The sequence below is a fragment of the Antechinus flavipes genome, chromosome 4 (genome assembly GCF_016432865.1).
Source record: "Antechinus flavipes isolate AdamAnt ecotype Samford, QLD, Australia chromosome 4, AdamAnt_v2, whole genome shotgun sequence".
NCBI classification, from domain to species: Eukaryota; Metazoa; Chordata; class Mammalia; order Dasyuromorphia; family Dasyuridae; genus Antechinus; species Antechinus flavipes.
The window spans coordinates 129,531,069-129,546,660 of record NC_067401.1 but is presented as its reverse complement, the minus strand read 5'-3'; the positions used below and the strand labels follow the sequence as shown (position 1 = coordinate 129,546,660).

The following is a 15,592-nucleotide window of genomic DNA, read 5'->3' as shown; positions in this document are numbered from 1 at the left end:
TTTACGGAGCAAAAGAACAGGTCCCTTTCCAGTCATCTTACGTGGACTTACGTGGATCCCAACAGTCCCTGAAGAGATCTCCGTGACAGACCACCCTTTCCCCCACTCCCACCTCTCCGCCCGGGCCAAACAACACTACCCTCAATAGTACAGAAAAGAGAGGGGAGTTTCCGGGATCTAGTAGTCTTGGGGGCAGAGTGGGGAGGCGGGGTGGCTGAGAGACACTCCTTCGCCCCGCCTCTGCTCCAGTTCTGGGGTGCCGCCATAGGCTAGGAACCCCTACCTCCCCCTTTGCTCTCCACTTCTCCCCTCCCCTCTCCTCCTCATCTTCCCCCCTCCCTCTCCGCCCAGCACCCGTTGCTTTAAAAGTTTAGTTGCTGCATTGGACTAGAGGTGCTGATTGCAAGTAGAGCCATGGCTGTCTCGTTTGGGGTGCGACGGTTGGGGCAGTTGCCAGTGGGAGTGATGGGGGTGTTGGGGGTTCGTTCAGCTTTGGCACCTGTCCGGGGCTGGCGGAGAGCGGAGTTCCAGGGAATCCGCCTGCTCAGGTACTGGGAGCTGCGGGATCTGGGGGCGGGAGCAGGGGGCGATGTTGGGGCGATCGGGTATGTAGGGAACAAATACTCCAGGAGGGGTTACTTAGGGTCCCGGGAAGCTGAGCAGCTCCAATCTATGGCAGGGTGCTCTGCAATCTCGTCGGGATGCTCTTGCCTTCTGGGTCCCAGCGTTTTCTGGACCCGAAGCACCTCTCAGCCTTTTCTGTACCCACAGTCTGAAGTTTCTTACTCCCCTGCTTTCCCCTGCCCTGACATTCTGGCTAGGGTCTGTTTGGCCTGCACTTTTCTAATTACAATTAGAACTCTCCCTCTGAGGCCACAAGAGGTTAGCACCTTTCTGTGGCTAAAATTCTCAGGCCTGAGGGGACATAGCAGAGGGAAAGGATCCCTTCCCTGGGTTCTCCACGTTCAACTGGAATTCTTGTGCCTTCCTTGGTAAAACCCATTCACTCTTTAGGGGAGCTCTCTTTCATCACAATTTCAGATTCTCTTCAGCTAATGGGGATTAGGTATTAAGTGGAGTGAACTGAGAAAGACTTCCAAATTGTGACCTCACAAATGTTGAATCTGTAGAGCCCTCCCTGATTTCTTGCTTCTGACTGATTTCTTCTTCATTCCCCCCTGATCTGAAGTCAGGGTGCTTTGTGGTAGGGGCCAATTGCTGAGCACTGGGAATGTTTTTCAGAAGTTAGTTAATATTGATATTCACTCTCTGGATGTTCATTAATCTTCTAAGGCCTGGTGGGAGCCCAGGGTAGACTCAGTGGGTGCTGAGTGAGACTCTGGTTCCCATTCTCCCTACATCTACAGCTGGGAGCTGGAAAGGGGAGACAAAGAAAGAGAGAAAGACAGAGAAGACAGAGATAGAAACACACACACAGAGAGAATTAGAACAGAAAGATGTAACAGTGTTCTAAATGCTAGAAATACAAACACAAGCAAATAAGACAGTTCCTCCTCTCAAAGAGCTTACTTTGTAATGGGGGAAGAGCACACATAAAGGGGGGTTGGGTAGAAGAAGATACCTGAAAAGGGGTAAGAGTTGCTTGCTCTTTTACAAATTGGAGAAGGCCAGGGAGTGAGTTCAATCTGGCATGACATTAGCATGAATGTGGACCTTCATAAAATGGTAGATCTAGAAACTCACTAGTTGGGAGAGAAGGCCTAGAGAGACCCTGTAGATCTTGAAAGATCATTGATTGACCTCAGAGGTGGAGAGAGGATTAGGAAGATGGTAGGTGTGAAAGTGAATTTAATTAAAAGAGAGACAAAATAAAACCAAATCCGTTTGGATAGTTGAGATATATAGATACGCAAAAATCTGAAGTTGCCTAGAAGGGTTGCATTCTGAGGAAAAAAAACAAGCATTGTAGACAATTCCTGTCACTGAAGGTATTCTCAGAGGCTGGATATCCACTTGTTTCTGATTCATGCACAGGGACTCTTGATTCAAGACCTCTGAAATATGTTCCAAGCAATGGGGGATTTAAGCCTGGATTAAGTGAGTTACAGATTAGGGCAAAGGTCTTTTACCTTTTTGTGTGAGCTGGAAACCTGGGCAGCCTGGTAAAGTTTATGGACCCCTTCTAAGGATAATGTTTTTCAGTATATAAAATGCATAAGATTGCAAAGGACATCAGTTAGATTGAAATACATTTATCAAAATATTCATACGAAATTAACAAGTTTACAGTCACAAAAGTAAGTACTTCATATTACTTCCAGTGTGGCTCAGGGGAAAAAACACTGGATTTGGAATCGGGGAACCTCGGTTCAAATCCTGGCATTACCGTCTGTTACCTCTAAAATTTTGGGCAAGTCCCAGGGCCTCAGTTTTCTCATCTCTAAAATGAAAGGTTTGAACTAGAATAGGGTTTCTTAAATTTATTCCATTTATGACTCTTTTTCATCCAAGAAATTTTTACTTGACCCCAGATATTAGTATATAAAATAGGTATACAAATTAAACATTTACTTATAACAAATCATAATTTTGTGATCCTCACATTCAGTTTACACAAGCCCATATGGGATGTAACCCACGGTTTAAGAAGCTGTGGACCAAATGACTTCTAAAACTATTACCCAATAATTATGAGGGACATCTACATTTGAGACACATTTCCTGCTCTTAGGAACCAGGAAATAAAGGCAAAGGTGAAACTCTGCTATCAAGGCTGGAATGGAACACATATACAGACAAATAAATATTACATAAACACAAAATAATTTCAAAAGAAAGAGGCCAATAATTGGTATTGTGAGGGAGAGGGTAATTGGCAGATGTATTAGGTACAAGATAATACTTGATCAGTGCTTAATTAACCCATAATTTCAGTGCCTTAACTTTGTTATTTTCTACTCTCTATATATCTTGCTTCTATATGTTTATTTGCATGTTATCTTCCCCATTAGATTGTAAGCTCCTCAAAGGCAGCAACTGTTTTTTGTGTCATTTGTATTCTCCAGTGTTTAGCATGGTCCCTGGCACATAGTAGGCACTCAACAAATGTTGATTAATGGAAACTGGTGATTTTTAGGGGTTTAAAATAAAAAGGAAGTACATTTTTCCCATTACCAGATTGTTTTTTTTTAATTAATGAAAATGCTCTTACATATTTCATCTACATGCCAAAAAATGTTTTCTGATAATGAAATTTTGTAATATATGTTATTTTATGTTCTTTTTTAAAAAGTAGGATGAACCTCTAAATCCTGACCTAGTGTGTAGAGCCTTGGGTTATGTTCATCTCACTGGACTTCCAATTCTATTGTGTTCCAAGAGTCTGTGATTCTTAGGTTAAATTATAACCTCCATTTTGATATTTCATTGGCAGCAAGTCAATAAACATATATTACTTATCTCCTATATTATGTAACATACATTGCTAACACTAGTGAGAGAATTTCATGTAGAATTTGATTGGTGAGCAGAGTTCGGACTGGAAAACATGGGGCTACCTATGGAGTCACAAGACCCTGCTTTTAGATCTTCTCCCTTAGCTTGGACATTAACTAGCTAGCTTTATTGATGTTAGAAAAGTTATTTTCCTCTCTGGACTTCAGTGCCTTTATCCACTAAATGAAGACATTGTATTGGATGGTTATCAAGATTTCTTCCAGTCTAGAACTCCTAGAGACCCACCCTAAAAGGAGACCCAACATTTCTCTTCCCAGGCCAAAATGAAATTAATATGCATTTTCTGTCTTCTTCCCCAAACACTAATCATTTGCCTCAAATCCTAAGAAAGGATTTTTTGTAATGTTCTCTGTTTTCCAGTTCTGATTCTGGCTGAGTTTGTCCAAGTTTATATGCTCTCTTATCAAAGGTATGAATCTTATAGAACTATAGTGAGTACTAAGTACATGTACTGAACTAAGTACATGAATTGTTAAGCACCATGCTAAACAACCATTCTCTAACAATTCCACTGACTTAGCACCTTGCTTCAAGTTCTGGTCCATAACAGTTTTTAACCTGGGCCCATGAAATTAACCTGGGTCCATGAAATTTTTCTTGATATTTTGATCTTCCAACACAATTGTTTCCCTTAATTATCCTATATATTTTTCCTTTATGATTTTTTTTTTGAAATATGATGTCTAGGTTCTTTTTTTGGCCAGGGAATTTCCTTTTTTTTGTGTGTGCTATGAAATACTTCAAATTTTTCCCTGTTTTTTCAGTCTTTGACTTTGTTTAAATATTTCTTCTGTTCTGATAGATTCATTCCATCCCTTACACTTGTCAGGAATTTTTGTTTGTTTGTTTGGGCAAGGTTTTATACATTTTTTGCTAATCTGTTAATTCCCTTTACCAGTTCTTTCTTCTGTAACTCTCAGATTCTTATTTCTTTACTATTTTCCCCTTCTAGTACCTTCATTTCATTTATTAAAACTCTTTTCAACTTCATTTCTTGCAAAAATTCTAGCTGAACTTGTGTCCAACCTGTATTTTTTCTTTGAAGTTTTTAGTGCTTCCAAAGTGGTCTGATCCAGGGCAAATTCTTAATTTCTGCCCTTCTGAACTCTTCAAGTTACTGATCTAGATTTAGGTCTGAACAAGCCTATGGGCTTGCTCTATTTGGAGTTATGATAGACTGTTTTTGGCCTCAACCACTTTAGTCAGCTGGAAAGTTCTGTTCTGGAAAGTTGGCAGAAAGAACGGCAGAACTATGGGCTTCCCTTTGGTATGAGATTACTGACCTGGTCATTCCATAGCAGACTTCAGATAGTCCTAGAAGCTAGAGTTAAGACCTAGTTAGAACTAACTAGAAATAAGTAATAAGAACTAAAATTAGAACTAAGAATTAAGACTATTTTTTGGGATATGGAAGCAGAAAGCTGCTGCTTATTTCTGAACTTGTTCCTTGCCTGACTAGTTTCCCTTCTCATCCTAATGTCATCATTATATTAAGGACTTCTCCTCAGTCCTCTCTAGATCTGTAATATAGAACTGGGTAATGAGCTCCCAGTTGAAATATATTCCTGCCTCCTACACTAGACTGGTCCTCTCTTCTTTCTCTCTCCCAGCGCTGAAATTCTCTATGAGACTGTTATTGGCTAGATACCCTTCCTTAGAATCTGAAAATCTCTTGTTTTGACTCTTATTTTGACCTTTGCTGAAAAAATGATTCACTGATTTTTTTTTCATGGATTTTCCCAATCAGGATTTGGTGTAGTGAATTTCCGCTTGTTTCACTTTGTAACATATCAATTCACACATATATTTTCATGCTAATTTATATTCAACAAGTTCATTGTTTCTTATATCACAATAATATTCCATTATATTCCTATACCACAACATATTTAGCCATTTCCCATTTGATGGGTTCTAAATTTGTTTCTGGTTCTTTGCTACCACAAAAGTACACACACACACACACACACACACACACACACACACACACACATATTTATGTGTGTCCTATATAAGGCTTTTCTTTCCTTCCTTTTTTTCTTCCTTTCCTTCCTTTCCCTTCTTTTTCTTCTTTTTAATCAAATATTGACTTGAGAGACATACTTAGCAGTAGAATCTCTAGGTCAAAAGGTACAGACATTTTAGCCAATGTGTAATTTTGAATTTTTTCTGACCTTGAGCAAACATTGCTCAATGTTATTGTTTTTTTCTCTTTTTCTTCCTGTTTTGTTTCCTCTTTAATCTAAATCTACTCTTGCACAAAGATTACCTTTTCCGAAGGGTAGAGAGGAAAAGGTAATACTTAAAATATTGACACTAGTTTGTGACCCCTGGAGTCCAGAGCTTAGAAGGATTGATTATCTGTGCCTCTGGTGCCATAGAAATATTCTGTCCTTGCCTCTGGCAGCTGAGAATCCTAGGCATTGGGTCTTATTTCCTATATTCTGAGTTTCTCAAAGGAATTGTCCACAGAAGTTAATTCTAATGTATAGTATTGTGGCAATATATCCCGCCATGTCCCACTATGGGGAAAATAAGACCCTTGACAACATCTAGGCGATTTGCTGGAGAGTCTTAAATCTGGAGAGAGTCAAAACTGCCACCCATTCCCTCTTGCCCCTGACTCTTCCTAATAAGTATCCCTAGCTATCTTTAGCAACCAAGCCAATCCCACCTGGCCCTTTTATGTGGTACTAGAGTCTCCCTTAGAGCTAACTACACAGGTGATTTTTAAAATTCTGAAGCAAATTTTTTGGGGTGGGAAGAGGCAAGGCAATTGAGTGTAATTGACTTGCCCAGAATCACACAAGCTAGCAAATATCCAGTGTCTGACGTGCCATTTGAACTCAGATCTTCCTGACTCCAAAACTATTGTGCTCTATCCAGTTGGGCTTTTTTATTTGTTTGTTTGTTTTAATCACAACCTCATAAGTACAGGAAAATACCAAAGTGAAAAGGCAGTAATCTATCTAACAAAGGATTTTATACTAATGGTGGCACTAAGGGCATTTTGGGGGGCAATAGTTTATATCCTAATATAAGCCTCAAAAAGTTAAGATTGTGGCTCAAACATCCTTAGCTTTTCTTAATAATAAGAAGAAATACAATGTGATGTAAAATACACTAGACTAGGAATAGGCTCAATAGGTTCAAATCCTGCCTCAGACATCCAATTGATTGATACACACGTTATTTCACCTCTCTCAACTCACAGAAGGGGCAGCTGGGTTTTGTGGCGAATAGAGGAGTAAACCAGGAATCAGAATAGATCTGAGTTCAAACCCAGCCAAGAATACTTATTAGCTGTTTGATCATGAGCAATTTCTCTATCTGCTTCAGTTTCATAAAATGGAGAGAATAATTGTACCTACTTTCAAGAATTGTTATATGTAGTAAATGACATAATATTTGTAAAGTGTTTTGTAAAACTTATTATATTATTCTTGCATGATATTATATATTATACTATACAATACTATTATTATATATGAAATTTTTTTGCAAATCTTTGACTTCCGTATTAACATCTGTTATTGTAATTAAGAAATATAATAATGATTCATTAATAGCTATCCATCTGACATTGTCAAGGAATAAGACTACTTCATATCAGTGAATTATATAGATGACCATCCTAAATCTTGCTTGTATTTTAATAAATATTATGCCTCTGAAATGTCTAAAATGCATTCCTTACTTCCTGCCTCCTTTAATAGAATACTCTTTAGTATTATGAAATACTATTGGATGTTTTCTGGGTAACTCAGGGGAACTGTGCTAAGTTCCAAATTAGAGATGTCCTTAGTGAAATGTGTAGGTTTGTTGCCATTACACTGAGAATTTCCAAACTGTTATGTCTTTTGAGTTCATAGTATAGGCCAGGATATGCTCTGGACTCAGTTCCATGAGGGCAGCTGACTTTTCTGCTAATTCTTTCAACCAACGCTAATACATTTTGTCATCTGATTTCATTCAGTGATTCATACCTTCTCAACTTGATTAGCTAGATTATTCACATGTAGATGATGCCTTCAATTGATTGATTTAATATGGGCCCTAGTTCATCCACTTTACAGCTTTGATTCTGTAACTTAATCAAAAAGGCATCTCACATAGTTAAAGGTATCCAGACATAGGGTATCTTGTTAGTCACATTCATTAATGTTAACCTTAGGGACAATTCTTTTATAATCAGATCTTAAATTTAGAGCTGAATAGTACCTTTAGGAAACTGGGGGCTAGAGAACAGAAGTTAGGGCTGGGATTAAAACCTTAGTCTCCTGATTTCACAAGCCAAATTCATTTGCCAAATAAAACAGTCTTTATTTTATACCAAGATAAGGTCAAGTCAGTTACATAATTAGACATAAAGGGTAATACTATAAGCAAATTAGGAGAATAAGGGATAGTCTACTTACTTCTCAGATCTGTGGAGAAGGAAGGCATTTATGGCCAAAGAAGAACTAGAGAACATTATGAAATGCAAAATGGATAATTTTGATTATATTAAATTAAAAAGGTTTTGTACAAACAAAACCAATGCAGCCAAGATTAGAAGGGAAACAGAAAACTGTGGGGGGGGGGGGGAAGAATTTTTACATCCAAGAGTTTTGATAAAGGCCTCGTTTCTAAAATATATAGAAAATTGACTCAAATTCATAAGAATACGAGCCATTCTCCAATTGATAAACAGTTAAAAAATATGAACAAATTTCATATGAAGAAATCAAAGCCATTTCTAGTCATATGAAAAAATACTTTTAAGTCACTGTTGATTAAAGAAATGCAAATTAAGACAAATCTGAGGTACTACTACATATCTCTCAGACTGGTTAAGATAACAGGTAAAGATAACGATAAATGTTGGAGGGAATTGGGAAAACTGGGACACTAATACATAATTGGTGGAGTTGTGAACTGATCCAACCATTCTGTAGAGCAATTTGGAACTATGCCCAAAGGACTATCAAATTGTGCATGCCCTTTGATCCAGTAGTGTTTCTACTGGGTCTGTATCCCAGAAAGATCATTTAAAAAGACACATATCCTTGAACCCACATATGTAAAAAATGTTTGTATCAGCCCTTTTTGTAGTGGCAAGGAACTAGAAACTGAGTGGATGCCCATCAGTTGGGGAATGACTGAATAAGTTATGGTATGTGAATATTATGGAATATTATTGTTTTATAAGAAACAATCAGCAGGGTTATTTCGGAACTGATGCTAAATGAAGTGAGTAAAGAACTAAGAGAATATGGTACATAGCAACAACAAGAGTATGTGAATATCAACTGTAATGGACTTGACTCTTTTCCAATAGATTAGTGATGGAGAGAGTCATCTGCATCCAGAGAGAGAGCCATGGGAACCGAATGTGGATCACAACATAGTATTTTCACCTTTATTTTGTTGTGTTATTGTTTGCTTGTTTTTTCTTACTAATTTTTTCCCTTTTTGATCTGATTTTTCTTGTGTAGCTTGATAAATACGGAAATATGCTTAGAAGAAAATGTACATGTTTAATCTATTTTAGATTGCTTCTTGTCTAGGGGAAGGAGGAGTGAAGGAAGGAGAAAAATCTGGAACACAAGATTTTGCAGAGGTGAATGTTAAAAACTATCTTTGCATGTATTTTGAAAAATAAAAATGTATCATAAAAAAACAAATAGAGCAGTCTTGAAAACCAATGTATTTAAAGTAGATCAAATTGATCATTATTCTATTTATTTTGTTTATCTCAAATCTGAGGCACAATGGAAAAGTGAAGAATGAATCTGAACCTGGATGGGAAGATAATAGTGTTTTCGAAATAATTAGGGAAGATAGAAGAAAGGGAAGTTTTAGGGAGAAGATCATAACTCTAGTGTATTTCTTTTCCCTCCCAGTTCTTTTCTATTAAAAGTTCATTTTCATCCTGAAGATTAAATTCATTTTTGCAGAGTACATTAGTCTTTTTTGGTAAGCCTTTATCTTTTGGCAAAAAAATTTCCTGTAATAATGTTTGCAGCATAGTCTTTTGTAATCCTGACTATGATTCCTTGGTTCCCGAACTCTTTTTGACTTTTTTTCTTTGATTTGTAAGCTTTTGATTTGTAAACAATTGATGTAATTTTTCCTATAGTTTCACTCTGACGCTGGATTCTAATAGGTCTAGGCTATTTAATTTTATGATTTCTTGAAATATGATATCCTTGATTTTTGTTTGGTTTTGGGTTTTATGGTGGGATGTGAAAGGCCCTGGTGATTCTTTTTTAAAATAGCTTTTTATTTACAAGATTTTTGCATGGGTAATTTTTCAGCATTGACCCTTGCAAAATCTTTTGTTCCATTTTTTCCCCTCCTTCTCTTCACCCCCTCCTCCAATTGGCAAGTAGACCAATATATATTAAATATGTTAAAATATATGTTAAATACAATATATGTATACATGTCCATACAGTTATTTTGCTGCACAAGAAGAATCAGACTTTGACAGTGTACAATTAACCTGTGAAGGAAATAAAAAATGCAGGCGGACAAAAATAGAGGGATTGGGAATATTATGTAGTGGTTCATACTCATCTCCCAGAGTTCTTTTGCTGGGTATAGCAGGTTCAATTCATTACTGTTCTATTGGAACTGATTTGGTTCATCTCATTGCTGAAGAGGGCCACATCCATTAGAATTGATCATCATATGGTATTGTTGTTGAAGTATATAATGATCTCCTGGTCCTGCTCATTTACTCGTCATCAATTCATGTAAGTCTCTCCAGTCCTTTCTGAAATCATCCTGCTGCATTTCTTACAAAACAATAATATTCCATAACATTATATACCACAATTTATTCAGCCATTCTCCAATTGATAGTCATCCACTTAGTTTCCAGTTTCTAGCCATTACAAAGAGGGCTGTCACAAAATTTTTTGCATATACAGGTCCCTTTCCCTTCTTTAAGATCTCTTTGGGATATAAGCCCAGTAGTAACACTGCTGGATCAAAGGGTATACACAGTTTGATAACTTTTTGAGCATAGTTCCAAATCACTCTCCAAAATGACTGGATGTATTCACAATTCCACTAACAATGTATCAGTGTTCCAGTTTTCCCTCATTTCCTCCAAGATTCCGCACTATCTTTTCCTGTCATCCTAGCCAATCTGAGAGGTGTGTAGTGGTATCTCAGAGTTGTCTTAATTTGCATTTCTCTGATTAATAATGACTTGGAACATCTTTTCATATGGCTAGAAATAGTTTCAATTTCTTCATCTGAAAATTGTCTGTTCATCTCCTTTGACCATTTATCAATTGGAGAATGGCTTGATTTCTTACAAATTAGAGTCAATTTTCTATATATTTTGGAAATGAAGCCTTTATCAGAACCTTTGACTGTGAAAATATTTTCCCGGTTGTTTCCCTTCTAATCTTGTCTGCATTAGTTTTGTTTGTACAAAAGCTTTTCAATTTAATATAATCAGAATTTTCTATCTTGTGATCAATAATGATTTCTAGTTCCTCTTTGGTCACAAATTCCTTCCTTCTCCATAGGTCTGAGAGGTAAATTATCCTTTGTTCTTCTAATTTATTTATAATCTCATTCTTTATGCCTAGATCATGAACCCATTTTGACCTTATCTTGGTGTACAGTGTTAGGTGTGGGTCAGTACCTAGTTTCTGCCATACTAATTTCCAATTTTTCCCAGCAGTTTTTGTCAAACAGTGAATTCTTATCTTTGTGTTTGTCAAACACTAGATTATTAAGGTTATTGACAGTTTTGTCCTGTGAACCTAACCTATTTCACTGATTGACTAGTCTGTTTCTTAGCCAATACCAAATGGTTTTGGTAAACGCTGCTTTATAATTTAGTTTTAGATCTGGTACAGCTAGGCCACCTTCATTTGATTTTTTATCATTAGTTCCCTTGAAAGTCTTGACCTATGCTCTTTCAGATGAATTTTGTTATTTTTTCCTAGGTCATTAAAATATTTTGGGGGGAGTCTGATTGCACTAAATAAATAGATTAGGTAGTATTGTCAGCTTTATTATATTTGCTTGATCTATCCAAGAACACTTAATATTTTTCCAATTGGTTAGATCTGATTTTCTTTGTATGGAAAGTGTTTTGTAGTTTTGCTCATATAGTTTCTGACTTTCCCTTGGCAGATAGATTCCCAAATATTTTATACTATCGACAATTACTTTAAATGGAATTTCTCTTTGTAACTCTGTTGGATTTTGTTAGTGATATATAAGAATGCTGATGATTTATGTGGGTTTATTTTGTATCCTGCAACTTTGCTAAAGATGTGGATTATTTTTAATAGCTTTTTAGTAGAATCTCTGGGGTTCTTTAAGTATACCATCATATCATCTGCAAAGAGTGATAGTTTGGTTTCCTCATTACCTACTCTAATTCCTTTAATCTCTTTCTCAACTTTTATTGCTGAAGTTAGCATTTCTAATACAATATTGAATAGTACTGGTGATAATGGGCAACCTTGTTTCACTCCTGATCTTATTGGGAATGGTTGGCCCTGGTGATTCTTAAATGATCTCTCCTCAAACCTGTTTTCTAGATCATTTTTTAAAAATAGTAGACATTTCACAAATTCTTTCAATTTTTTGACTTTTATATTTTATTCCAATATTTCTTGGTATCTCATGTAACAGTTAAGTTACAATTATTCCGTTATGTATCCGCTGCCAAGGTAAGGTTTTCCATATTCAGTAGAATGCTGAATAAACCACATACTCTCCTTCCAGTTTTTTTCCTCAGTACTTTTAATCTCTTGCTTCATTTTTTGTAGTCATTCTGGGAGTCCTTGTGGTCAAGCCATTCTTTTCTCTGAGGTTATTCATAATTATCATAGGATTTGTCTCTTTTTGGCTTGTCTTAGGTTTCTCTTAACCCATCTTGTTTCTTGATTGTATGTAAAGCTTTCTTTTGTTTATTCCTGTCTGAATTTTAGTTCCTGGATTAGGATTTTGTGCCTGTACTCTGCTCCTTTTCAAATCTTGGGTGAAGATAGCCAGACCCCGTTTGATTATGTCCCTTGTGTAGTCTGCATGACTCTGTCGCTATAGTTTTGGAGCTTCTACCTCTGCTGCAATATGACTTCTGTCTTCATCTTCTAGTTGTCTTCCTTGAAGTAGGTGAGCTCTGTTATGGTCTCGTCTCTTGCTGTTGCTCCAATGAGAGCATTGTCTTCTAACTTTTCTTGGAATACCCTGACAAATTCCCTGCTCAGCCCTGCCTCCTTATACACCACTATGCATCTTACTATTGCCCTTGGGTCACCCAAACCTTAATTCTTCAGAGACTTGGTATTTCATGACTTACAACCATATAGTATAGCATGAAAAAATAAGATGTTAAAAACATGGGCCTTTGCTTCAGGGGAAAATCCTGGATTATTAAAAGCACCATGCAATTCCCAAAGGTAATCTAGGCCCTTTGCTCTTTTTATTGCCTTCTGGGCCCAGTTCATTGTCCATCAGTCCTAATGACACAGTTTTGAAGGCTGTCCATCAAACTACATATCATAATCTGGACAATAGACATTTTTCATCGACTTAGTGTTTTCTGTATGGATTATTAAGCCAAACTCCTTTGAGATATTATGGGTCTTGTATTGTAGAGTCTTTAATGTGCTGCATCTTGATGTAATTATCATGTCATTCACAAACAAGATAACTTGGAAGATTTAGCAGGTAATTTACAAATTATGCAAACTCCTCCCCTCTAAACTCCTCAAAACCTCTAGAGGAAATGATGATGAACATATGGGCCTGGCTCCCTGATCACTGGTGGAAATGAAATGGATAAACTATTTCCTTGACTGTACAACAGAAACACTGGGTTCCAAGGACACTTATTTTTGATGAGCAAACACCAAGACCATAAAATTCCCTGAGGCTCCAGAATATAGCAAAACAAGATCTCATGATACCCAATAGTTGGGAAATTGTCTCAAGGGTCAGGAACAGGTAGGCTGCCAAAAAGACTATAAGATATCATGAATATAAAGAAATGAGCTCCATCTAGACTTTTACTCTAACAGTCTATGTTGGTCTATGGCTATATCTGTTCCTTGGTTTCATGGGTAAGTTAGGACCAGTAACCGCCAACCTGCATTGACTATTTTATGTTCCTGATGGGAAGATAGGGAATAGGATAGAGTGAGTGACTATAGAGCCTTTAAGTTTGACTAAAGATGCAGAAACTCTGAGTATATTGCTAGATGAATGTGCATAGGCTACTAACTTATCCATTAACAGCCCTGCTTAATCCATTGCAGATAGGCCAAACTAATCATCTTGGAAAGTATTTATAAAGGACGCCTGAATCCTTTGTCAAACCTTGGCTTAGGATCCTGAAGGAGCTAATATATCCAACCACTGTCTTGTTTCATTTTACCTCTGCTTCATTTGATAAAACTGATAGGTGACATTTTCACATAGACTGAATTAAAATTCTTGATCACTTATCCCAGAGGTTCATAACCTTTTTTATGGTATAGACCTTGTGACAATCTGATGAAACTTAAAGAATCCTTCTCAGAATGTTTCTAAATGCAATATATAAGATTAAAAATTATATTCAAGTAGTTATTATTTTAAAAATTCACAGACCATTGGTTAAAAATTCTTGTCCTCAAAGGAATCTTCTACACTGTCCATTGAATGGGGAAGCCTTTAAAGAATCATAGGCTCACAGGAGATAGAACTGTATGGGACCTTAGAGATCATCAAATTTTGTTTCTCATTTTACAGATGAATATACTGAAATACAGAAATCTTATTAAGTAACTTATTCAAAGTTACATAGTATACTGGCAAACTGAGATTTAAACTCAGAACCTGATAAATTTACTTCCCTTTCTAATAAAAGATGATGGGAGTGATCTGTTAAATGACCTCTACCAAAAGGCTGAATATTTCAAGGATAGAAAAGATTCTGTTGGGGATTAAGGTTTATAACTGTGAAAGCAGAAGGGTGGAGTGAAAAGAAAATGGGCACTAGAGTCAGGATGAGTTATAGCTCTGACATATTAGGTGTTTAGTTCAAAAGTCAATGATTTTCTTTTTAAAGAGCTTCTCTGAGACTTATTTCCCTCATCTCTGAAATAGCCATAATAATATGGCTTCACTTTCCTCATTGGGCTATTATTTTTTAAAAACATCTATTTTTATCTCTTCTTCCTACTGCTCTCCCACATCTTCAACCATAAAAGAGAAAAAATAAAACTTTCATAAAACATATATAATAAAATAATGTATGTAAAGTATCTTCTTTGTAAACTTTAATGTGCTCTATAAATGCTGCTTCCTCCTCTTTCCTCCTCTTCTTCCTCCTCCTTCCTTCTTTTTATTTCTTTTTCTTCTTCCTTTCTTCTTTTCTTCTCTTCTTCCTCCTCCTCTTTCTTCTTCCTCTTCTTCCTCTTTCTCCTCTTGTTCTTGTTCCTCTTTCTCCTCCTCCTGTCCCTCTTTCTTCTCCCTTTTGTACTCTAATTGACAAGTAGCTAGTTTATCTGTAGCCTGGCCTAATTCTTGCAGGTGTGCATCCCCCTGGGGCTGCATCTTAGGGGCCCTCAACTGGACTCCCTAAAAACAGAAAGGAACTCTCCCCTACTCTAAGTCAGAGGGTGGAGAAGTAACCAGAAAGGTAAGCAAGGATGAAGGAGTGAAGGTTATTTGAGATGACAGAGATTAGCAATTAACTAAACTAGTAGGAGAGGCCACTTTGGGAGAGGGGGAAGGAAAGGAAAAATAAAATGAGATATGACCAAACTAGAACCAAGTAGGTAGCAAAAATCCAAGGACAATATCTGAAATTGAAAATTGGAGGACAAATCTAAAAGTCCTGAAAGTATGAGGAATTCTGCATGGAACATGGTCAAGAAAATGGCATGAAAGGGACAAGCATGAAGAACCAGCGACTATTGACCCCAAGAAACCCCAAGAAAGCATCGTACAAAGAATACTCACTTTGGAAAAAAAGGAACTGAATTCAAATTCTGCTTCTGACCCTCAATTTGCTTAACTAACATGAGAGAGTTCAGATGAGCTTTAAGGATAGATGTACGCATCTATTTCAAATTTCAAGATGAATATTTATACCTTGGAAATTGGCAAA

General features: G+C 36.9%; 1 protein-coding gene across 1 annotated transcript in view; it reads left to right on the top strand.

Annotated features, from left to right (window-relative positions):
* Positions 1 to 399: 399 nt before the first annotated feature.
* Positions 400 to 15,592, top strand: part of ACSF2 (acyl-CoA synthetase family member 2) — a 39,350-nt gene continuing 24,157 nt past the window's right edge. The window contains exon 1 of the mRNA XM_051994321.1: positions 400 to 548. Within this exon, the coding sequence (XP_051850281.1) occupies positions 415 to 548 (134 nt within the window). The 5' untranslated portion in view covers positions 400 to 414. The remainder of the gene's footprint in view (positions 549 to 15,592) is intronic.